The sequence below is a fragment of the Dipodomys merriami genome, unplaced genomic scaffold (genome assembly GCF_024711535.1).
Source record: "Dipodomys merriami isolate MVZ:Mamm:240054 unplaced genomic scaffold, mDipMer1.0.p SCAF_5, whole genome shotgun sequence".
NCBI lineage: Eukaryota > Metazoa > Chordata > Mammalia > Rodentia > Heteromyidae > Dipodomys > Dipodomys merriami.
The window spans coordinates 4,989,920-5,016,814 of record NW_027206068.1 but is presented as its reverse complement, the minus strand read 5'-3'; the positions used below and the strand labels follow the sequence as shown (position 1 = coordinate 5,016,814).

The 26,895-nt window shown below is 36.8% G+C and overlaps 1 protein-coding gene across 1 annotated transcript in view; it reads right to left on the bottom strand.

Moving 5' to 3' along the window:
- Zpbp (zona pellucida binding protein) overlaps positions 1 to 26,895 on the bottom strand; it is a gene marked incomplete at its 5' end in the record, with an annotated part of 112,679 nt that overhangs the window by 27,077 nt on the left and 58,707 nt on the right. Inside the window, one exon of the mRNA XM_069997217.1 lies at positions 6,593 to 6,770. Coding sequence (XP_069853318.1) covers positions 6,593 to 6,770 — 178 coding nt within the window. The remainder of the gene's footprint in view (positions 1 to 6,592; positions 6,771 to 26,895) is intronic.

Genomic DNA, 26,895 nt, shown 5'->3' with positions numbered 1-26,895 from the left:
ATAAATAAGGGTAAAGCTGAGTCATATCCATGGGCTAAAATAATTTGTTTGTTTTGTGGGGGGCAGTACTGGGGTTTGACATAAGGGCTTGCTGCCCAAGGCTAGTGCTATAGCACTTGGGTCATAGCACTACATCTAGCTTTTTGATGGTTATTCAGAGATAATTGATGGATTTTCCTGCCCAGACTGATTTTAAACTGCAATCCTCAGAACTCAGCCTCCTGAATAGCTTGGATTGTAAGCATGAGCGTCTGGTGCCCAACCAGAAGAGATATTTAAAAAATAACGATGCTACCCAAGGCAATCTACAGCTTTAATATGATCTTATAACAAATACTACAGGAACTAACATAGTATGGTAGTAGCATACAGACACAGAGACCACTAGAACAGAACAGAAGGCCCAGAAACAAACCCTTACAAATACTGTTACTGATTTTCAACATGGGTAAATGCTAACATTTTTAACAAATTGTGCTCAGAAAACTGGATGTTTACATGCAAATAAACTGAGGTAGAGCCTTAGATTGCATCATATACAGAAATTATCTCAAAATAATTAATAGATCTAAGATAACAGCTAATGCTTTTACAAATTAGAAAACATTTAGATAGAGTTTTGTGACACTGGATTTTGCAAAGACTTTTGGATAAGACACCAACAACATAGGCAATACAAGAAAAGAATAACTTGGAATTCAATCAAATTTACAATTTTGTGAATCTTAGAATAGTATGAAAAGAATAAAACCATGCTGGGTACTGGTGGGTCATGCCTGTAATACTCAGGAGGCTAAGATCTGAGGATCACGGTTCAAAGCCAACCCAGACGTGGAGACTCTTATCACCACTTAATGAACAAAAATCAGGAAGGGAGCCCTGTCTCAAGTGACAGACCATTAACCTTGAGCACAAAAGTTCGGGCATAGCACCCAAGGACCAGCACCAATTAAAAAAAAAAAAGAGTAAAACCCAAGAAAATAAAAAAACTCATATCCCCCAAATCCACAGGCCGGACTGTGTCAGAGGCTCACAGATCAGGATGACTATGTTTTGAAGACAACCCACACAAGAAGTTAAGAGAAACCAAATCTAAACTTTAAAAAGCTGGGGGATGATGTGCCATCTTATCTATGCAGAAATCCTAAGTAGGAAGACTGTGGTCATGGCTGGCCTTTGTAAAAACATCTGAGACCTTACGTGGAAAATTACTAAAAGCAAAAAAAGGGGTTAGAGGTATAGCTTAAGAGGTAGAAAGCCTTCTTAGCAATCATGAAACTCTGCTTTAGGACTGCCAAAAGAACTAATGAAAACCCCACCTAAGGGGAGAAAATGATATTTGATTGGGTTTTCAAATTTAGAACATATACAGAACTTCTAAAACTCAAAAATTATCATATTAAAACTAGGCAAAAGACTTGAATAGAAATGTCTCTAAAGAAGATACACAAATGACTAATAAACATATATAACAAAGATGCTATACATTAGTCATTATGAAAATAAAAGCTAAGCCACAATGAGGTACCACTTATTTTAAATTCATAGATATTAAGAACAAATACTAACCATGTTGATGAGTATACAGAGAAATCAGAACTGCTGTGCCTTAGTGGCACTAAGATAAAACACAGTTTCTATAGTAAACAGCTTGGTTACATACAGAATTATCACATGATCCCGCAACTCCACTCTTAAGTGTAAGTGCAAGGATGTGAAAAGGGCTCAGAAAGATATATCAACACCAGGTCTCATAGCAACACCATTCACAATAGCCAAAACATGGAAACAACTAAATGTGCCTCAGTAGAACCAACAGAACATGTTGAATATACATGAGCTAAACACACAGGATGAATACTGTATGGTTTCATTTATATGAGTAACCGAGAATAGAAAAATTGATAGAAAGGAATCTGAATAATTATTAGGAGCCAAGGACATGGAAAATGGAGAGTTACTGTTTAACTGACAAAGAATTTGTAAAGAATAAGAAAAAGGTTTTAAATAGGTAACAGCAATGGTTGCATTTAAAACCATTCAATTTATATATTAAAATTCAATTAGTTAAAATGACATGTTTAATACTATGTTTAGTGATATGTTTAATAATAATAACATGTACATAATATTAAAAAAGCATTGTTCCTTGGAGATATGGCAGATGTGGCCAGAATTACTATGAAACAGATCTAACAGGATCACATGGTCCTCTAAAATTAAAGTGTTCAAAATGTGGCAACTGTATTAATTTTAAATTATTATTCTGCTATTGAATTTTTGTGTTCTTTATATATTTGGATATAATTTGCCTGTCAGAATTTGCCTGGCTAAGATTTTCTCGCTTTCTTAGTCAATCTGTGTGGTGGGGCATAATTGCCTTTCATCTCTTTCACTCTTGCTTCAAAATACTTCTGTCATTTCTGACTACCCAAAGAATTCCCTGTACTATTCCTTTTAGTGTATGCCTATGACAACTTACGTTATGTTTAGAGGTGTTTATATTTTGCCATCACTCTTGTTAGCTATTACCACTAGGTATAGTATTCTAAGTTGACAACTGTTGATTTTAGCACATCAATATGATGTCCCATGGCCTGCATACAATGGCTACTATCATTTATTTACTTCCACAGGTTCCTTCTATCCAGGAGCAATGTTCTTGGAATCCTTAAGACCTGATACCTGTCTTCCAAAGAACAAGTAGTTTTGAATTAAGGAGACTGGGTCTCAGTAACACACCTGGCCTTCCTGGTGCCTTGCTGTATAGAGGGGCATTCTATCCAGCTCTAAAAAGCTTAAAGATGAGACAAGCTATGCTTTGAATTTCAGATGTTTATTCTAGGAGAGTTAGGAGAGCTCTGCTTCAGAGAATATACAGATATTATGCTGTTTAGCCTCAAGAAAGTTTTACTTGTACCTGAATTTCCCCCATATGGTCTGCTTCTGTTGGAATTGGGTCTCTAGCCCAAACAGGTGGTTTTTGTCTTTAAAAGCTTTGTATGAGTTCTGTTTTTTGTCTTTAAAAGCTTTGCACAGAGGCTGGGAAGGTAGCTCAGTGGTAGAGTGCTTGCCTTGCATGCATGAGGCCTTGAGTTTGATTCCTCAGCACCACATAAGCAGAAAAAGCTGGAAGTGTGGTACCATAGCTCAAGTGATAGAGCTCTAGCCTTGAACTGAGGAGCTGAGGGTTAGCGCCCAGGCCCAGAGTTCAGGCCCCACAACCAACCAAAAAAAATAAAAAAGCCTTGTATAAGTTGTATGTGGGGCTGCAGGCCTTTGAGACTAGAGTCCACCTACAGTCACCAGCTTTCTAATAAAGACTCCCAATTTGACCTCTCAAAATGTGGCTTCTCTGTTTCTCACCAATCAAGTTCCCATACAAAAGTTTTCATACGTTCACTGACTCCTTTGGTTTATGCTTGCTTTAAGCTACTCTATCACAGCTAAAACCTTTTTTTTTTTTTTTTAATGTAAGATTTTGACCAGGAAGTCTATATTTTATTGCTAATTTTTTTTAAATATTTATGGTATTTCATTAAATTTCAGTAAGGTGTGTTGTTCCCATTAGAAGGTCTGCTTTGTGTAAACCAAGTATATTTTTAATTCTATTTTTATTATCTTTAAGTAGTTATACAAAGAAGTTACCATTCAACAAATCATTTTATAAATGCAATGTATCTTGATCTATTGATCTAAATATCATTCCTTTCTTCATTCTCCCCCATCGCTCTCAACCTAATCCTTTCCCTTAATTTTCTTAGTTTCATAGGTTATCCACTGAATATTATGACTATATTCTCCCACCAATCTTTTGACCTTCCCCATACCACTCTAGTCCAGTTTCCTGGTATTCGTTTTGGTGGAATGTGAGTTAATTTATATCTTTTGAAAGAATATTTTTTGAATATATTCTATTACCAATTCAGAGAAAACCTATTCTTTGACCATAATTTTTTACTTAATCTATATTTCTAAGAAACATAATTCTTAAAATTAAGAATACAGAGCTTTGTGGATCTGAAGAAGTAAGTTTTCTTTCTCAGTGATAAAAGAACTCTGTAGGAAGTGGCGCTGTAGCTCAAGCAGTAGAGCACTCGCCTTGAGCTGAAGAGTTCAGGAACATCGCCCAAGCCCAGAGTTCAAGCCCCATGACCGACAAAAAAAAAAAAAAAAAGAACTCTGTAAGCTTAAGTACATGAAGTAAAAGAATACCATGAAAACTTTTTTGTTGTTGTTTCTGATCTTTTGACTTGAAATTACATCAAGGGCTCCTCAAGGTTGAGCATATGAACAGGATAAATTTTTAGAGTCTAAAAATATTTTAAAACAAATTTATCTACTTAACAATTGACAATTGACAATTATGTACAACAAAAGTACAGGATATATTACTAATACCATCTCAGGATAAATACGTATGTTAATTAAAGGTAATCCTCACCGGTCCAAAACTACTATTTGTAATCCTCACCGGTCCAAAACTACTATTTCACTTGAAAAAGTTATGCTTAAAAATTTTTAGTTTGTCTTTATTGAATACAAATATAAATGCATATAGACTGTATTTTATTTCTATTTCTAAGATTTCTTCATCTTTATCAATATTCTAGAGTGATATGTGTAGTCTTCCATCATCAAAAGCATTACAAAATTGGTGTCTATAAGTGTTTTATTTGTTAAATTTATACTCTATTTCCTAAGGAAACCTTTTCAGTGTATTTTCCCAAATTTCATATAACAAAAACAAGAAAATTTACAAAGCAAAACAACCAAATTAGAGTATAAAGAATACTTAGTATTCAATTAATTTAAAGGCTTTTAATCTAGCTTAATAGAAAAAAGGAAAATTAATCAGAGAAGGCTGAGTGAAAATGGTATTTAGTGTCAATTATGCTGAAAAAAAATTTTTTTTTTTGTCAGTCGTGGGGCTTGAAGTCTGGGCTTGAGAGCTATCCCTCAGCTCTTCACCATTTGAGCCACAGCGCCACTTCCGGTTTTCTAGAGGTTTATTGAAAATAAGAGTCTCACAGACTTTTCTGCCCAGGCTGGCTTTGAACTGCAATCCTCAGATCTCAGCCTCCTGAGTAGCTAGGATTACAGGCATGAGCCACCGGCACCTGGCTATGCTGGAAATATTTTCAGAATTAAAATTTCACAATTCCTAATAACAGAAACTAAGTAAGTCCATTGTATGCATTTTAAACCAACTATATCTGAAAGATTGACCCTCACCTTATTTCACCAGGTCAACCAAAACCCCAGGTGTACATGAACATGCTTGACCCATGCCTTACCCAAGCAGCCCATTCCAACCTAGGTCTGGTCATCACTGTAAGATGGGACATTCCACTCTGGACCTAACCTAAAGTACTTGCTCCTAACCCTTGAGTGACTACAGCCTGATTGTTATTCTTTTGTTTCCTTGTTAAGACACATATAAGATGGATCTGAATCCACCTCCTTGTAAAACCTTCATTCTTATAGGAAGGTTATACCCCTCGCTGTGCCTCAAGAAGCAGTCCTAGCCTGTTGAAGATTGAGTCTAGCATTTTCCTTTCCCCTTCATTTTCTTTAACAACCTCTATGGAAGTAATGCCTCTCTAACAAAGCTGGAAGATAAATGTATGACAGAGTGGTTCAGATCCTTCAGTGCTATGGCCAAGTCGGGGGGGGGGGGGGGGGGGAAGGGCGGGGAACCCAAAACAAAACAAAAAAAAAAACCTGCAACAAAATAATTCAAGTACTTACTTCAAAACAAAACAAAAGGCCGGGTGCTGGTGGCTCATGCCTATCATCCTAGCTACTCAGGAGGCTGAGATCTGAGGATTGCAGTTCAAAGCCAGCTCAGGCAGGAAAGTCTGTGAGACTCTTATCTCCAATAAACCACCAGAAAACCTGAAGTGGCACTGTGACTAGTGGTAGAGTGCTTGCCTTGAGCTGAAGAGCTGAAGGACAGTGCCCAGGCCCAGAGTTCAAGCTCCAAAAAACCAACCAACCAAAAAAAAAAAAAAAAAAATCACAAAGAGAGCCAAACTTACCAATAACAGTTTCTAAAAGGTGTATTATTTGCCTTGACTTAGGGTAAATAAATCAAGTGCCTTCTATCTATAGCTGTGTTTATTCCCTAACAACTGCCTAACAACCACCTTTGCCATAATGTTAATACTAAGAACAAAATGAAGTCAGCTTTTATTTTTTTTTATAATTCTCTTTTGTATGGTTGTGTTTGAACTCACGGGCCTGAATGCTGGCCCTTAGCATTTTCTACTCAACGCTAGTGCTTGCTCTACCAACTAAGTCAGAACTCTACTTACAGCTTTCTGCTGGTTAATTTAGGTAAGAGTTTTGTGAACTTTCCTGCCTGGGCGGCTTCAAACCACAATCCTCAGATCTCTGCCTCCTGAGTAACTAGGATTACATGCCTGAGCCACTAGCCCCTGGCCAGTTTTATTTTTGTACATATTTAACCTACAGGCTTTTTAAACACACAACTTCAAGTAAACTAAATAATGTATGTATTCACTTCGGCACAGTGGAAATGTGCGAATTTTCATCCATACAAAACATGAGAGCACAATTCATTACATACCACAGCACTCAGGACATTTTGGATGCTTCAGGACATTCATTCCATATCCCGGAAAGCAGCGATTGATCCAAACCATTTGGAGAGTACCTTCAATATAGTATATTTCAGGCAATGGTTCTGAACGTCTGCCAATAGCTTCTACTTGCTGATTAAAAAATCTTTCTATGAGAGTTTTAGCCTAAAATAAAAAAAGTTTATTAACTACAAATAAATATAAATTTAGAATAATAAGGTAGAATCATTATAAAACAAAGTTTCTAAGTTTCTTGGTCTATTTCATAGAATATAAATACTATGTAAAAATAAAAAAGATGTCATTTCTATACATAAAGTATTTCCAAATGTACCTCTATATAGAAGAGAAAGACATATTCTGAATATATAACAAATTGTTTTGATCCTTTAAAATTTTGATAATATACAGATAGACAACTGAGAAAAATTAAGATAGCTCCTTGAATTTAAATGCAACAGAGTACTGTTAAGTACTGGTAAATCTTTCAAAGAATTATTTTTCCTTTAAATGTGCAGATATTGGGAGAGGAGAGAGATAACTCCCTTAAAGTTGCTAGACCCTTCTACAGGCTCAGATGTCTTGACCAACACACTGTCAGCAACATAGGTGGACCACTCCCATGTCTGGACTCAAAAGTACAACTCTGGCCTCTGATCAACTGGCTATTTTTAAATAAAAGCCTTATAGTTACACCAATCTGAATTATAAAGTATACAGTTCAACAAACAGCCAGGTTCAACTACCAGATAATGGAATATCAACTATAAAAATGATATGTTTAAAATATATAGATATGAAAATGAAATAAGAATATGAAGCACAGACAGCATATCTGAAAGTTAGCCTATGTGAACTACAAAGAGTAAATGGAATAAAATTAAAAGTTCAATAGAGAACTGAGCTAGAAAAATAAAATGTAATGAATATATGAAAAAATCATTCACAATGTAAAACATAAGAAGGAAAAAAAACTGTAAGATTGAACAATAAACACAGAAAAATCAATAAGAAAATGAAAAATACAGTGAACTGAAATCCCAGAAAGGCAAAAGGGAAACAATACTTTCAAAAGGATTCTGGCTAAAAATATTTTTGAACTGATGAAAGCTATTAACTCCAGAAATAGGTGACAAAATAAATTCTGAATGAATAAAAATAGCAGAAAAAAGAATCTTTATATGTTACAAGGAAAGAAAAGTGAGAAGTAGATACAATGTCACTGGCCTTCTGAAATAATTTTAACTAGAAAAATATAAACAACAAAATATAAAAACAAACATAAAAGCAATTCATGAGAGCTAAATGTCATGAAGGCTCAGAAATAATTTCAAATATACATATATGTTAAAACTTAAAAGCAAAACCACTTTAAAACAAGCCACAAAGAAAAAAATGAATTAAAAAAAACTGATCAAAGTCAGGTACAGGTGGCTCACATCTGTAATTCTAGCTACACAGGAAGCTAAGATCTGAGGATCAAGGTTCAAAGACAGCCCAGGCAGGAAAGTCTTCATACCCCCAATAAATCACTAAAAAGCTTAAGTGAAGCTGTGGCTCAGTTGATAGAGTGTTAGCCTTGAGCAAAAAAGCTCAGGGACAGCTCCCAGACCTGAAGTTTAGGCCCCAGAACAAGGACGACTAACAGTGACAACAACAACAAAATCCTGGTAAGTTTAAATTTTTTAATATGTTCTTTTTAACTGTAAAAATACTTTACAGAGGGGTTAGTTACATGAGTAAGATAATGAGTATATTTCCTATCAAGCATTGTTATCTCCTCCTTCCTTTTTCCCCTACCACCCTTTCCCTCCCCATGTCCCCAACTCCTCCCGCCCCAGGTGTAAAGTTTGTTTTCAACGTAGTGTCTTATATATCTCATTGCTACAATGGGTCAACCTGCATCCTTATTTCAGCATTTGGTTATTTCCCTTCCCCTCCCTAAATTAGAAAAATGTATATACAAGATTCAGGCACCTACATCAAATACAATGAAAATAGGTGTTATACTGTAGGGGAAGAACATACAAGAGAAACAAAAAAAATCACATAGTACATTTTGAATACCAAGAAAGTAATTTTCTTGGTATTGGTTTTAACGTATTCATTTTCTTGGTATTGGTTTTAACGTATTCATTTTCTTGGCATTGGTTTTAACATATTCAAAATGTGCTGTGATTTTTTTTGTTTCTCTTGTATGTTCTTCCTCCTTTTTTTTCACTTAACATTGGTCATATGTATACAGCTTTTGACCTTTTCTGCTTGTCCTAGACTTATACAGTTTAAAGATTTTTTTAAAGATGAGGAAGAAAGAAATTCTTCCTCAGAGCAAAAACAACGAAGAAATTGTGGAAGTACGGTTATAAAATATAATCAATTTGAAAAGGCACAATCAAAAGAAGACAGAGTAAAGGAATAAAATTTAAAAGATGGATGTAAAGGAATATCAGGATGCTAAGAGTTAAATCAAATCAAATACTGTCAATTGAATTTAAAAGCAGAGCTAAACTATATTCTATAAAACAACAAATATTATTTTGTTCACTATCAAATGTAACCATTTAAAAATATTTACATTACACTAAATACAAAATTGACAAAGTTTAGAAAAATGTGCATATGAGGAAAAAGTTGAAACACAGTTTAGGAAAACATGACATAAATGACTGAAGAAATGTAATAAATTCATTAACTGGAAGGATAAATATGTTAAAACACCACTTCTCATCACAACAACACTTTCTTACATACTCCCAATATAAATCCCAGTATGTTTTATAGATTCTTACAGGGCATTTACTTAGAAGTTGAAAGTAATCAAAACAGAAATTTAAGTGATCATGGAATAGTATCCAGTGTATACTAAAACAGAGGTGTTGTAATCACAGCAGTATAATCTGGGCTGAGAATGCCTGATTCTCAGTTATGTGAAGGCAGAGATAAGACTATCTTCAGCCTGGCACTGGTGGCTCATGTCTGTAATACTAGCAACTCAGGAGGCTGAGATCTGAGGATCACAGTTCAAAGCCAGCCCAGGCCTGAAAGTCCATGAGACTCTTATCTCCAATAAACCACCAGAAAACCAGAAGTGGCGCTGTTGCTCAAGTGGTAGAGCACTAGCCTTGAGCTAAAGAGCTGAGGGACAGCGCCCAGGCCCAGAGTTCAAGCCCCACAACCGACAAAAAAAAAAAAAAAAAAAAAAAAGGAAAGAATATCCTTGTTTCTGGCCAGACAGGGCAAAAAGTTAGCAAGATCCCATCTCAAAAACAACCAAGCTGGGCCTGCTGGCCCAAACCTGTAATTCTAGCTGTGCAAGAGCAGAGTTAGAAGGTTAATGGTTAAGAGGCTCCTTGCAAAAATAAGAACTTATCTGAAAATGAACAAAATAAAAAGGGACTGGGATGTGGCTCAAGTGGTATCATATATACAAAACAAGTTCAAGGAGAGAAAGAGAGAAAAAAAGAGCAACAACAAAAAACCCCACCTCAGAATAGTCTAGAGTAAGTCACAACTAAAGGATCAGAGAGAATCTAGAAATAGACATACAAATTCAGTTTGTCAACAAAATTCAGTAAGGAAAAGAAAAGGCTTTTCAACCAGCAGCACTAGAACAACTGTATGTTCTTGGGGGGGGGGGGCGTGGGTGGGAAATCAACCTTCATTATTCTTTATAAAGTAAAAAGAAATACTGTAACAATGCAGACTCTTACAATAGCATGAACAATATATACAACAAGATTCATTTGTAATTCAAACAGTAAACACAAAAGCTGTAACTCAGAACCAGAACTAAAGTAGAGGTAGAGAATGATTTTTTAAGCAGACATGATACACCCACACAAAACAATAAATGACAGGGTTCTTACCACTATTGTGAAGACAGTTGGTATAATATTCCTTATATGTTCTCCTTAATATAATTTTAATAATGGTGGATATTATATTCAAACCCAACATTAAAAAGACTCATATAGGTGACAAGTAAGAGGCAATCTAGCTAGAGACCTTATAACCAATGAAAGACATTATAATGACTTCTTTTATTGGCTGGCAACCTCCAGCCAATAAAAGCCTACTCTGTAGTCAAAGAATCAGAAAAAGAGCAGCTTAGTAAAACAACAGTTACTTGATAACTGTTCTACAAAAGCAAATACCACAGGGGGAAAAAAACTTTGAGATTAGCCATAATTGCCTTCCAAAGGGCTGAGATGGCCTACAGATGTTTTCTCTCTTACCACTTTTCACACTGAGGTGTTATAAGGCCAAGTAGAAAGCAAATAGTATAGGGATTTTTATTCTTCCACTCTTCTTTTAGGCAGCAATGAGTCAATCCATTATACAATGTAAATGATGCATACATGGGTATTTGGTTCTCCAATCTGACTCAGGTGGTAATAAAGTCTAACAGTTGTACAATCATTGGAGAATACAGAGGATTCCAGAATACTTCTAACTGGTAGTCATGAGATGCCTCTTGCTCTTCCTACTCAGTTGTTAATAAACTCTGCAGGTGCTATAGCTGAATCTCTAAAAGACCATAGTACTCTTTTGTAAGTTACAGGACAACCATGAATAGGTCACTCTGTCATGCTTCATTTTCAGTCAATGTAAGTTCTCTCATCAGGAGGGCAATATGAAACACCATGTAGAGCAGGTTCAGTAAAACCTACTTGCATGTAGACAATAAGTGCTATTTCAGTAAGAAGAAAAAGCTGACTCAGCATGGTTCACTAAGCTGGTGGATAATTACCTTAGCTGAGGGGCTCAGTGTTGGTGTTAGTAAATGGGAGACGGGGCACTCAGTTGTGGCCATAGAATAGGTTTGATGAGTGGAAGCCCCTGTTGTGTTCCCAGGCATAACTTCCATGATCAACTTGTTCATGAGCGCAATGGCAGTAGCTGAGCAAAGAGGCTCACTAAAAAAGTGATCCTTTGCTTTAGTCACGCTTTTGTGAACATTCCCACAGGACATAAATAGCTTCACTTTATTTTTGCCTACTCAAGAGAGGTTTTTCTACCTGCCTCTTCTCCAAATTTCTTTCATTAATTTTACAATCATATTTCTCATGATTGACCAGATCAGGATCCCATGAATCAGCATATACTTGGACAAGAACCATTCTACTTCCAAGCAAAGTGCCGAATAATAAGCAAGAGTAATACACCCCAATGAGGACTATGCTGCTGCCCAATTCTAAATCTTCCCACTAAGCATGTTAATTCTTTTTTGGTTGTAGAAGAAGCCATATATATTTGTTATAATACATACCATTAGGACCCTGGATATTTCACTTAGAAGGACCTCAAGTTTTAGCTTATATCCTGAATTTTGAAATGCAAAATGTTTTGCCAAAGTCTAGAGTATATTTGCTATTTCTTACTAGATCCAATTAACATGAGAATATCAGCATAAAGGACTAGTGTGACATCTTGTGGAGGGGAAAGGCAATCAAAATCCCCATGAATTATGACACAGGCCTGGAGAGAAATGTATTTATTTCTGAGATAAGACAATGAAAGTGTATTGCTGTTTTGGGTCAACTGCAAGCAAAGTTCTTCAGAAGAACAATAATGAAAAAAAGCAATTTTTCTGGGTACTAGTGGCACACATCTATAAACCCACCTACTCAGAAGTCTAGCACCTAGAATCTAATGGTGGTGAAGGCAGTCCTGGCATAAAAGTCTGCAATGCTCCCATTCCAATTAATCAGAAAAAAAAAAAGCCAGGGTAGAAGAGTGGCTCAAGTGGTACAATGATAGCCCTGAGCAAGAAAACTGACTAAATGAAAGCATGAGGCCTTGAGTTCAAGCTCCAGTTATAAGCACAGGAAAGAAAAAAAAAAAGGCAACTGCCAAATCAATAACTAACTACAGCAGGTTTGTGGGAGATACATTAATTTGCTCAAGCAATAAAATCATATTTGGTACAGCAGTTGCAACTGGAGTCACTATCATCAGTGGGTTAAGTTTATGATACTACCTGGCATTCTGCTAGATCTATCTGTATTCTCCACAGGCCAAACAGGAGAGAGAGATGCCCTTAGGAATCACAATCCTTTCATCTTTCTTTTTTTAATCACTTAAATTTATTAAAAATTTTTAAATATTTGTACAAAGTGGTTTTAAATTGAAAATACTGAGTACAACACATATTTTTATTCTCATTATTTGTACAAAAGAGGTAAAATCCAACAAATAGTTTATGAACACCAATCTCCTCAATTTTCTAATTTTTTAGGATATGCATTAAATTTTGTATCTGTGTTCTGTCCTCTATGTCATCTATTATGCAGCAGAAGCTTTATACCTTATTTTCATTACTCTGCCTTGTATTTGATCTTTTTTCAGAATTTCTATCTCTTTAGTCAAGATTTTTTTTTCCAAGTCCTGGATTGCTATTTTATTGATTTGTTTATCTGTGCCTTCTTTTTTGTTTTCCTGAGCTTTGTTTTTGTTTTTGTTTGTTAGGTATAGGGCCTGAACTCTGGGCCTGGACACTGTCCCTCAGCTCTTCGGCTCAAGTGTTCTACCACTTGAGCCACAGTGCCTCTTCCGGCCTTTTCTGCTTATGTGGTGCTGAGGAATCGAACCCAAGGCCTCAGGCATGCGAGGCACGCACTCTACCACTTAGCACCTTCCCAGACCGACCCTTCATGAACATTTTTAAATTATTTTTAAGAAGTTGCGCAAAAGAATTTGCCATGCAACTAAGTAGTTTCTTTCTGAATACAATATACCTTGATCAATATGTCACCCCTTTCAACTTTATCATCTCTATCTTCCATCTCCTTCCCTCACTCTTCTTAATTTTTTAGGATATACATTGGACTTGACTGCATTCTCCCCCTCTTTTCCTCTGCATTTGTCCACCCATTTCTCCTTGACCCCATCCAACCCTTTCCAAGTATCTGTTTACTGGTGTTTTATTTTGCTGAACTTTAATTTTGCCTAAGGAATTATACTATTTGAATTTCTTCTATCTTTTTAAAAATATTTTCATTGGGCTGGGAACGTGGCTCATTGGTAGAGCACTTGCCTTGCATGCATGAGGCCCTAGGTTCGATTCCTCAGCATATAAGCAAAAAGAAAAGAGCCGGAAGTGGCGCTGTGGCTCAAGTGGTAGAGCACTAGCCTTGAGCTGAAGAGCTGAGGGACAGCGCCCAGGCCCAGAATTCAGGCCCTACAACCAGACCAAAAAAAAAAAAAAAAAAGATAAAAATATTTTCATTGTAAACATACTGTACAGAGGGGTTACAGTTACATTAGTAATATAATCAGTGCATTTCCTATCAAGCATTGTTACCCACTCCTTTGTATTTCCCCTACTATCCTTCCTCCCCCCCATCTCCTACCTCCTCACCCCGCCCCAAGTTGTAAACTGTTTTCAACAGAGTGTCTTGTAATGTCTCATTGTTACAATGGGTCGACCTGTATCCTTGTTTCAGCATTTTGTTATTTCCCTTCCAGTCCAAAAATTAGAAAAAAATGTATATATAAGATGCAGGGTAGCCAAATCAAATACAGTGACAAGAGGGATTATACCATGGGGGAAGAGCATACAAACTATGTGGGTATATTTTCATTGAATTTCTTTGCATTCCCTTGAAATTCATTTAACTTTTTTGTCTTCTCCATGAATTCTTCCATTACTCTGATTAACCTCACTGTATTTACAAAATTCCATGTGGAACTTATCTTTTCATCAAACATTTCTATCAGAAATTCTTTGAGCCCAATGTGTAATATTTCCTGTGTCATTCTGTTCCTTTGTTGTATGGTTCACAATAATTGTTTCTTTGTTGTATGATTTCTTTCTGGTGGGTGTTTTACTTCCTTGATTTCTCGTATTTCTGTATTTCTCATTTGAAGACCCTTTTAGTATTTACTTTTGGTGCCTGATTTCTTCTGTTGACTAGACAGTTGATGGTTTGGTAAGATGTGCTCCTGCACTGGTGTGAGGTGTATGTCATCTCTAGTACCTTATTCTGCTCTAGAGAGCTTATAATCCTACATACAAAAGAGTACATTGTTTGCTTTATCTACTTCTCCAGTCTCACTATATGTTCTTTTTCTTTCTTTTTTTTTTTTTTTTTTGGTCAGTCATGGAGCTCAAACTCTGAGCCTGGGCACTGTCCCTAGCTCTTCAGCTAAAGGGTAGTGCTCTACCACTTGGAGCCAAAGTGCCACTTCCAGTTGTCTGGTGGTTAACTGGAGATAAGGGTCTCATGGACATTCCCGCCCGGGCTGGTTTTGAACTGAGGTCCTCATATCTGGGCCTCCTAGGTAGCAAAAATTACAGGTGTGAGACACTAGGGCCGGGCTCTTTTTTTTTTTAATGGTAAATGTTAGGGCGATAGCCAAGTGCTTTGGGGTGGAGGGTATGAGGCAAGGTATCTGTGAGGTAGGTAATGAGATAAGAGAATAGAATATACTCAATGCTGGTGTAGAGATAAGTTGAGATGGGGAGGGTGACATGAGGGCTTAGCTGTTAATAGAAAACATTAGGGTTCTAGGGTAAAGGAAGGGTAAGGAGGAACAGCTTTCCAGAAAGATCAAGAGGGAAAAGAAATGAAAGTTAATAAGAGGAAAAAGAAAAGGAATCAGTACATGAGAGGAAAAAAGAACCAACCCCAATAAAAATCTTTCTTTTGATTTACTATTCTAAGGCCAAGACAGTTTCAATGGCATCAAATGACCTTTTCAACCACACTCCACAGGTTAAGGAACCAATGTGGGCTTTCTTCTAGTATGTCTACTTCAATTTTGAAGTCTAGCAACAGACAAATAACCACAGGATGGGTTCAGAGATCTGCTAGGCCTATTTTGAACAGTGTTATCTCTTCCCTCGTTTTCTCCCAGTTTTTCCCTCCCCCATGCTAGATCTATTCTGAGACAGACCTAAACCAAAACTTCCCTGATCTCTATAACCCCTCCCCTGACTAGAAGGCTACAGAAACATTTTGAGCCCTCTGGAAGCAATGTCAGCTATGAGCAGTAGTAACAGTTCCTGAAAGGTGATTCCTTCCCCCTCAATGAACAGTTACCTGATAAAGAGATGGACAAAGGTCCCTTTAAGGATGACAGAAAGATTAACAGTGTTAACTTTCACAAGTATACTATGGTCTCCCCTTCATTTGAGTGTTATGTGATTCTAAAAATGGTTTACATGCAAGAAATGACTGAGGGGACACAACTATATTCTTGGGATTTGAATTTGAGTTTTATTCATTTGATCCAGAATTTTTCTACTTACACATATGAAGTAAGAATCTGAACACTTATTTCACCTAAATACACCATGATTAACTCACAAATGCTGTCAGGCTACTGTGATGCTCCTTTAACTGTTGTTATTATATATTCATCCCGCTTTTAGCAACTGGGACTGCCAGTTGGCTTCTGCCACCCAAACTACATTTTGGTTGTCCAATTGAGGACTCACAGTTATTACACCCACAGTGCTAGGGTCTCATTTTCAAATTTATTTCTTACTGTAAATATATCTTAAGTGACATCTACTCTAGTATTCTAATCTCTATAAATGGCTGGATAGCTTCTCTCTATAAAAGCAAGGCAGGTCTGAATTTCGAATTCACTTCTCGAATGCTATTTCTGACATATTTTTCAGTGAACCAAAGTGACTTTTAAAGACTGCCAACTCCCTGAGCTATAATAATAAGTGTAGAATGTCTTCTTGGTATGATCAACCCAACAACTTCGGCCTGACTCAACCTGACGCTCTTCCACTGTTATCCCACAACCTTAATCCACTCTTACATATATATTTCTTTGGACTTTTGCTTACATAAGTTAGAAAAGTCAAGCAGTTCTATTTAGTTCTATTCTTCCCAAGCTTCATACTTCACCTTAATGTGTGTATTGAAATAGCAGCCTAGTTAGGCATATGGAAGTAAAGGGGAATTTTAGGATTGAGTCTTAAAGACAATCAGCTTGGCTTAAATGGCAACCACATTCGGAGAGACATTTTACTCAAACAATGTTGGTTAAATCTCCTAAAGCAAAGATACAAAGGCAAATATTCCTTTGGGTAGAAAGTCCCCTACCACAGGGGTAAAGAGATTACTTTTACTGAAGTGAAGTGGCCACAAACAAAGTCTTATCAGAATGCAAGTGCTCATATTTTCTACTTTGTCAGGATTTCCTCACATGTCCTTATCCTAACTTACAGGATGCCCATTCTTTCTCAATCAATGTCTTCATTTTAATATTATACATCCTGTGTGGCAGGAGATCTGCTTGCTTTGTAATTCAATGAGATTCTGAATTTCTTTTGCATTCGTTTCAGCCCCACAACTACAGATAAGCTCTCCTTCACAGAATATCTAGAAAACTGAAGACCATTTATAAACTCATCTTTTTCTTTTACCCCTTTATCCAGTAACATCAGAAGCAATCAAGTAATATTACATATATACATATATATGAATAATAATATACATACATATAAATATATATATACAAATAGGTGTATATGTAGTCTTCATTATTCTAAAGCCATTCAAAAGGATCATATAGTTACTTAGCTTTTGTAAGTGATAAATGATTGATTAGTGTATCCAGAACAGGTATTTTTCACATTTCTATGAATATTTCAGTTCACTATTAGTGCTTTCTCTTTAACACTGAAAAATCAAGCCATTAGCATTCATTAAATCAAGTCAGATTACAGAGTTAACTCCAGAAACCATAAAACCAAATTAGAAAACTCATCCATAAAATTCTGCTTTCCTAGAACCACTCAGTATCAAAGGTGTTTCAGTCAGTGCTTTTCAGAGAAATCAAATAAATAGGAAATATATGTGTGTGCATTTGTGAATGTATATTTAGTTGGATATCTGTAACCAGAAGTTCCATGTCCATGAATTAAATCAACTACAGATTGAAAATATATTTAAAAATTGTGACTGCACTGAACATGTACAGATATTTAAATCTCATCACTACTCACTAAACAATGCAGTCAATAACAACTTTTTATCTTGTATTAGGTATTATAATCTAAAGTACTCTGAAGGATGTACAGAAATTATATATAAATATAGCTGTTCCTCAGTATCTGTAATTACTTCCAGAACCTTTAACACACAGGTATCTAAAAAATCTATAGTCCCTCATATAAAATGATGTTGTATGTGTACACACATTTATATACACATATATGTAATATACATATACATACTATAATTTTTTACTCTATTGGGGACTGAATTCAGGGATTCATCACTTAAGCAAAACACCACAGTCTAGTGTGCTTTAGTTTGTTTTTATAGTCTTCCAGGCTGGCTTTGGACTTCAATCTTCCTACCTCTGCCTCCTGCCCAGCTGCAATTATAGATGTGACCCACCATGCCTCACCCTGATTTATTCTAGGAATTGATTCCCACAAGTTGCTGTACAGTTAGGGAAGTCAGTGGTATGAGACAGAAAGCCTGAAAACTGAGAGCAGGGGTAAGTATGGGTTGGAAGATTGATGGTAAAGGTCCTCTTCCAAGTGCTAACAACTAAGAATCAGGTGCACCAAGGTCTAAAGGCAGAAGCTGTTGGATAATCTAGCTGAAGCATTAGAGAAGGAGAATGCCTACTCCTGATATTGTGGGCAATCATTTTTTATTTAGTTTACCAATTCAAATGGCAATCACTTGATAGCCTCTCACAGATAAAGCTATACATTAAGTTTGACCTGCCATCATAAAATAAATCATCATAAACCACAGATCCTGGTGACTCATATCTATAGTCCTATCTACTTGAGAGGCTGAGATCCTAAGTGTGCAAGTTTGAGGCCAGCACAGGGAGAAAACTTTGCAGGACCCCTTATCAACTCATAGCTCAAAGCAGCGGTGTGTACCTATTACCCTTAGCTATGTGGGAAGCTGAGATTGGAGGATCATGGTTCTATGACAGTGTGGTTCTATGACAGCCTGGACAAAGAGATTCATGAGACTTCATATCTATCTCCACAAAGGGAAGCTGGACACAGAGTAATGTGCCTGTGATTGCAGCAATATTGGGACTGTAGTTCAAATTCACAAACAAGTAAGAAGCTAGACCCTATCTCAAAAATAGTGAAAACCAGGGTATCAGTGTGACACCAGTGGCAGATTGCTAGTCTACCAAGTGTCAGTTAAAATCCCAATAATGTCCTCCAAATTAAGTATCACAGACAATAAACTCTCTCCTTATCATATCTGAAGCAAAAATAGTATCATCTGGTATGGTACTGAGTATACATAACTAAACAATTGCATTTTTTCAAGTGTGGAGGGTAGATAAAAATAAATGGGAGCAAAGATTTTACATTTTATATAGTGATAAAATATTGATATTAGTAAACTATGAGGTCATATTTGTATATTACCACTCAAAACATGGTCAGTATAAAAACTATACAAATAAAAGTAGCCAAAATTAGAAATATCATAAAAAATATTAAAAATTTTTATACCATGATTTCAGACTTTAGTATCTGGGGGAGGGAGGAGTGGTCATGGGGCTTGAACGCTGTCCCTCAGCTCTTCAGCTCAAGGCTATCTCTCTACAACTTGAGCCACAGGACCACTTCCAGTTTTCTGAGTGGTTTATTGGAGATAAGAGTCTCATGGACTTTCCTGCCCAGGCTGGCTTTGAACCGAGAATAGCTAGGATTACAGGCCACCAGCACCTGGCTAGTAATTAATTTTTAAAGTGCCAAGGAATAAAGAATTAAATACCCTTTTGTGATGATTTTCCTTCTGAAGGAAATAATGATTGTCTCTCTTAAGGGAATTTATAACAAGTATGTCTTTTCCCAATGTTGGTTCTCTACACTAAGAGAAGAGAAAATTTAATACTTTCTGAGTGGATCTTTGCTTAAAAACTTCAATGATTTCACCAATTTGATTTATATTCATATTAAATAAGTACAATTTAACATAAATAAGAGATTTCTAATTTCTGCTTTAAGGAATGGATCTAAAAGGCAAAAAATGACTTCAAACACAAGTCTCACAATCTAACAATGTTGAATGCTAACTTGGAGCTGAGATCAAAATGTTCTGTACTCATTCTGCTACTACATAAACCGAACAAATCTAAACTTTATTTGCAAGCTGGTAGGTGTGTTAAGGTACTGAGTAATCCTCACATCATTACAGTATTCTGAGCGAAATAAAGGATACAAAATTCTATAAGCTGTTTTGTTATGCCAGTAGCAGGGCTTGAACTCAGGTCCAAGCACTCTCCATCTGCTTTCTTACTTGTAGCTTCTGACTTTGATTGATTATATACATTTCACAAAATTCACAGTATTGTGGGATAGTGATATTTAAAGTCACAAATACTTTTTAACCCTCACAAGGTACATTGTCATTATCATGGTCTATAAGGCTTATGGTCTCTATAAACTTTGACATTACAACTATTTTTTTCCAAATTGAGTGATACGTACATTGCTTTCCTTTTGCTTAGTGTAAGCTGTCTCCCCTTTCTCTTCATTCCCTTCCTCCCATTGCTGCCCTTGAGTTGCTTAGTTCACTTTCATCAATGTCCAGTGCACCTGATGGGTCATTCTGCTGTAATATTTCCTCTGTTTCCATCTTATTCTGTGCCCTTTCTTATGTTGCCTCAGATGTGCACATGTATATACCATATATGAAGTCAGTGACATGGGGTCATCTAGAAATGATATGACAAATTAAGAAGAGGTGCTTTGTTTCCTGAATCCTGTTTGCTTTGTCATATCTATTTGCGTTTAGAGTTTACCATCCACATACCAGGGAGATCATATGCCATTTGTCTCTCTGGTCTTGGCTTACCACACTGATTTGTTCCAGTTCCATCCATTTCCATGCTAATGCCATTATTTTGTCCTTTCTGATGGCTGTGTAGTATTCCATTGTATATAGGGACAATTTTTAGATCCATTCATCTGTAGTGGGACACCTGGGTTGTTGCCATATCTTAGCTATTGTGAAACAGTGCAGCAATGAACATGATGGCGCTGAGTCTTTGTATCCTGGTTCCTATTGCTTATGGTAGATGACTACAAGTATTATGGCTGAGTCTTAGGGGAGGTCTATGTTTAGCTTTCTGAGGAACCTCCAGAATGCTTTCCAGAGTGGACATTCCTACCAGCAATGTAATAGGGTTCCTCTTTCTCCACATCCCCACCAGCATTTGTCGCTGGCTGAAATTAGGATGTGGACCATTTTGACTGGGGTAAGGTGGTATTCTCAGTGTTGTTTTTATTTGCATTTCCTTTACAGCCATAATGAACATTTCCTCATGTGTTTCATTGCCATTTTTATCTCTTCTTCTGAGAAGTCTGTCTTTAGCTCCCTTGTCCATTAAATGATTGGTTTGTTAGATTTGGTACAGATTATTTTCTTGAATTCCCCATGTATACTCAATAATAGGCCTTTGTCTGATATATTGCTTGTAAATATTGCTGTCTTTCTAGTTTGGTAGCTATATCTTTAGCTGTGCAGAAACTTTTTAAGTAGTCCCATTTGTCAAGTCTCTTTGCAATCTGTTGTACTCCTGGGACACTGTTTAGGAAGTTCCTGCCTGTGCCTGTAAGTTCTAGTGTCTCTCCTACTCTGTCCTGCAATAGTTTCAGAGATCATGTTTGATGTTAAGGTTTTTAATCAATTTTGAGTTGATGTTAGTGCATGGTGACAGGCTGGGGTCCACTCTTAGTTTTCTGCATGTGGCTGCCCAGTTTTCCCAGCAACAACAGTTGAAGAGGCTATGTTTCTTCCATTGTCTGTCTTTGGCTCCTTTGTTAAATATCAACTGACTTTAAGTATGTGGTTTTATTTCTGGATATTCTATTCCACTGGCCTTTGTGTCAATTTTTGTGTCAATACCAAGCTATTTTTTCTGTATGGCGCTATAGTAGAGCTTGAAATCTAGTATCATGATCCCTCCTGTGTTCTTTTGCCTAGAATTACTTTGGCAGTATTTTCACAATATTGATTCTGCCTATGCAAGAACACGGAAGGTCTTTCCATTTCCTGGTGTCCTCTTTGATTTCTTTCTTTAGGCTTTTATAGTTTTCACTAAATGGGCATTTTACATCTTTGGGTACATTAATTTCAAACATTTTTTGAGGTTTTTGCTAATAGGTTTTTTCCCCTAAATTCCCTGCTTGTACATCATTGGTGTACAGAAAGGCAACTGATTTTTGTGGGTTAATTTTGTATCCTGCTACTTTGCCGAAGTGGTTTATCAGTTCTAGGAGTTGGGAGTGGAGTTTTTGGGTTGTTTAGGTATATCATGTCATCTACAAGTAGGGATAGTTTAATTTCTTCCTTCCTTATGTGGATCTTGTTAATGTCCTTTTCTTGCCTATTGTTCTGCCTAAGGATTCCAGAACTATATTGAAGAGGAGTGGAGAGTGGGCATCCTTGCCTTGTTCCTGATTTTAGGAGAATTGTTTGTAGTTTTTCCATGTTTAGTATAATATTGGCTATTGGTCTGTCATATATGGCTTTGATTGTTTTAAGGAATGCTCTTCCTATTCCTATTTTTCCCAGAGTTTTTAACATGAATGGGTGTTGTATTTTTTCAAAGCCTTTTCTGCATCAATGGATAATCATATGGTTCTTGACCTTGTATCTTTTGATGTAATGGTTTACATGAATTGATTTGCATATGGTAAACCAGCCCTGCATCACTGGGATGAAGCCTACTTGATCATAATGTATGATCTTTTTATATGTTTCTGAATTTGTTGGCTAAAATTTTATTGAGGAGCTTTGCATCTATGTTCATCAAAGATTGGTCTGTAGTTCATTTTTTGTTGGATCTTTGCCTGGTTTTGGGATAAATGAGCATCATAGAATGAGTTTAGGATTTCCCACCTCTACTTTTATTTCACTGAAGAGCTTGAGTATGGATATTAGTTCCTCTCTAAAGGTCTTAAGAATTCCATAGCAAATGCATCTGGGCCTGGGCTTTTCCTTATTGGAAGACTACTGATTGCTTCCTCTATCATTGTAAGTTACTGGCTTATTTATTTCTTCTTGGTTCACTTTGGGCAATTTGTATTTCTCTAAAAATTCATCCATTTCTGCTAGGTTCCTTAGTGAGTATAGATTCTGGAAATAGTTCCTTATGATCATTTGGATGTCTTCGATGATTGTTGTAATTTTTCCTGTAGCACCCTGATCTTATTCATTTGGGTCTCATCTTTTTAATCAATCTTGCCAGAGGTCCATCAATTTTTATTAATTTTATTTATAGATTTTTAGTCTCTCTTAGTAATTTCAGTGCTTATTTTGGTTATCTGGCTCCATCTAGTAACTTTGGATTCAATGTTTTCTTTTCTAGCTGTTTTAGCAAATAATCATGAGATTATTTGCTTTGTCTCTATTTTCTTGATGTGTGTAATGAGAGCAATAAATTTGCTTCTCAGGACTGCTTTTTGCCATGTCCCATAAATTTTTGTGATGTATATTCGTTTTCATTGAATTGTAGCAACTTTTAAATTTCTTCTTTATTTCTTCTGTGACCCATGTGTTGCTCACATGTGCTGTTCAATTTCCAAGTATTTGTGCAATTTCTACTGTATGCTTTGTTAGTGAGAACTAGCTTGATTCCACTATGATCAGTTAGAATACAAGGGATTAAGCTGATCCTCTAGTATTTGCTTAAATTCTTTGTATGAACTGTGATATGATCTATTTTGAAGAAAGTCCTATGGGCTGCTGAGAAGAATGTGAACTGCGTTTTTGTTGGGTAAAAAACTCTGTAAATGTCTGTTAAGTCAATTTGGGATGTTGTATCATTTAGTTCAGTGTTCTTTGCTAATCCTCTGGTTGGTAGACCTGTCTTTGGTGAGAGTACAGTCTCCTAGTATTGTTGTATTTGGATCTATTTTTTTTTCTGTCACTCAGAGTATTTGCTTAACATACTTGGAGCTCCAATGTTTGGTGAGTAGAAATTAATAATGGTGATATCCTCTTCTTGGATTGTTCCTATATTAATATGTAGTGTCCTTCTTTGTCTTTTTGCATTGACTTTAGTGAAAAGTCTTTTTTGTTGTTGTTGTTGTCAGAACTCAGGATGGCAACTCCTGCCTTCCTGAAGGGAGCATTGACATGGAAAAGCTTCCTCTATCCCTTTTGTTTTTGTTTTTATCTTTGGGTGAGAGGTCTCTTAAAGACAACAAACAGATGGATTTGTCTTTCTAATCCAATCTGCATTTCTTTTACTTTTGATTGGTGATTGAGTCCATGAATATTTATGGTTATTATAGAGGTGCACTGTGTTTCCTGTCATTTTCTTGCTTTCCTCAGTTTTTCTTCTTTCCTTTCCTCCTGTGCTTACTAAATTGGTCTCCTAGTGATACCTTTCTGATGTGGTTCCTTGAACTTATTTTCTTCATATTGTATTCCCCCTATTAATATTTTTTGTAGTGCTGGCTTAATGTTAATAAATTCATTGTTTTCTTACTATTAAAAAGTTTAGTTTCATACCAATCTGGTTTGGCAGTTATTTTTTCTCAGGGTTTACATGGTACCTTTCCAGTCTCTCTTTGCATTCAGTGTCTGTGTGGAGAGAGATGCGGTGATTCTGATTTTTTCCCACTGTAGTAGACCTCCTTCTTGGATTTTGCTTTCATGTAAGTTCGTCTTGTTACTCAGGTCTAGTGTTTTACCTCTGATGTGTCTAGAAGTGTTCCTCCTGGGATCCTGTTTGCTAGGGGTTCTGTATGCTTCCAATATGTAGGTGTGATTTTCGCTTTTAAGACTGGGGAAATTTTTGACGACATTCATAATGAATAAGTGTTGCATCCCCCTATTCAGGAATTTCTCACCTTCATCACCCCAAGTATACAAAGGTTAAATTTCTTGGCATTTTCTGTATGTTCGTGGACTTCCCTTTGGTATATTTTGAGTGTTTTTTCCCCATCTGTGACTTTTTTTTCTCCAGCTGCTGCATTTCGTCTTTAGTACCTGATACTCTTTTTTTTCCATTTCATTAGCTCTATTAATTACGGATACCACTGTGGTTTGCACAGAGGAAATCGAACCATTTATGATTTCTTTTTATGGGTTCTCAAATTGTTAATTTCATCTTTTAACAAGGTCTGTACTGCATCTCTTCTTTTCTCCATCTCTTTCTTAAAAGGCTGGATCTATTTTGATAATTCTTTTTGTTCTTTAAATTGTTGATCCATTTTTCGCTTTAAATCTTGGGCCTTTCCCATTATTAACCCTTAGATGTATTATTTGTCCTCTATTTCTTCTTCACTTTCACTGGAGTTCTTCCCAGAAGTGTGAGATAAGTTGCTTCTCTTAATTGTGAATTTTTTATTTTTCACTGTGATTTTTGCACGAGGGTTTAGGGGTTATCAGAGTCAGATCCAAGCTCTTTTTGGTGAACAGATGGCAGTCTTTGCTTGGTTCTGGGTGGGTTCCTGGGTCAGTTGTTGAGGTTGCTCTGTCAGGGGGAGGGGGTTGTCCTCCAGCAGCTGGGCTGATCTGTGCACTGGCAGACAGGTTCTATGGGGGAGGGGGGTTATCCTCCAGCTGCTGAGCTGATCTGAAGCTGCAGATTCTGTTGGGGGAGGGGAGGGGAAAGAGATGTCCTCTAGCTTCTGGGCTGATCCTCCCTCAGCAGGTTTTGTCAGGGGAAGGGGTTGTCCTCCAGCTTCTGGGCTGATCTGTGCCCCTTAGCACAGAACCCTTGTCAGGTTCTGTCTGGGGGAAGGAAGGGTCATCCTCCAGCTGCCAGAACTCTGGGTAGAACTGGGTCCTAGTGCTTGTCAAGTATGGGTTCCTGTGCCTCCCACTAGATATTAGTTGTGGGAGGGGAATGGATCTGTTCTCTTTGTCCTCTTAAGGTGTGGTGATCCTTCCAGTGTAGGGAAGTGGTGGGTCCAGTTCAAGCCCTGTGGGTCACTGCCAGTTTTAGTTTCCCATAGGGGAAGTCCCTGGTGGAGTACTCACTGACCCTGGGACTGGTTGTAGGCTGACCAGCGGTGGTGCTGGAATTCTCTGAGGTCTCAGCCTGTCACCACTGTCCAAATCCTGTGCTGTGGGGATTTCTGCATCTGGTTTCTGCAGTCTGATGCTGGTCCTGAATTTGCCAGAAACCGCGGGCCACTTTTCCGGCTTGTGCCCACCCAAGCTCCAGCGAGGGGGAAGGTTTTCTTGAGTTACCCTCTTTCTGTATGCAGTCTATGAGCATTTTTAAAAATCTTTTCGCCTTCAATTCCTGTAATTCTCTCTTGTTCAGATTTCCATTGTTTTAAGTCTCTTGGAGATACTGGGTGTTGGAATTCTTTCTTTTTGGTTGGAGTTAGGGTGACTCGCTATTGTTTTGGCACCATCTTGTAGTTCTCTTGACTGACTCTTTACCACTTAAGCCTCTGAGTTCTTTATTTTTGATGATTCTAACTGTAACAGACTTAATTATGATGGCAACAAAACTCATATATTGAAATTCTAACCCTTAGTTTCTTAGAAAGGGAAGTTAGATACAGCCATAGGCTTCTTAAAGAGTAATAGAGGGGGTGAATGACCAAAGAAAATAGACTCAAAGTAAACTGAATCCAGTTGATTTCAAATTCAAATAACCTAAGGCAACCATTCATTTTATACAATGAATATGCACCAATAAAAAAGATTAAAATATTCAATACACACAAAGACAAAGATCATTAAACATAGGACATATACAGAGTTAATTAAGGAAGATGAGGCCATGAATCCAGCATGACCCTAATCAAATGTGACTGGTGTTTGAGTAGAATAGAATAAGAACAGATACACGTAAAGGGCAGCTCATGTGAAGACATGACAAATCAAGGAGAAGGGCTCTCAGATGGAACCAACCCTGTCACCATCTTTATCTTAGATTTATAGTATTTAGGATTGTGAAACAAGAAATACTTTTTGATTAAACCACCCAGTCTGTACCATCTGTTACAACAGCACTTACAATCACATTAATTTTTGGCCATAATGAACAGAAATGAAGAACACATAAATCTGGGGTAACTCTAGGAGTATTACTGTAATATCTGGAATTTAAAAGGTCATCAAAATATGAACTATGCAATACAATAGTTATTTCCAGAAATCCCAATTTTTCCCACTGACGGGTTTGTTTTTAGCTTGATGACACAAACTTTAAGGAGAAGAAGAAAAAAACTGGACATCAGGTCCTTATTTCTCCACAACCCATCTCTTTTTAATGTGTACCCATATAGGTTTAGAAAACAGCTTAAGAGAAATTGCTGTGCTTAAGAGGTGCATAAAACATTAAAAATCATTGTTTG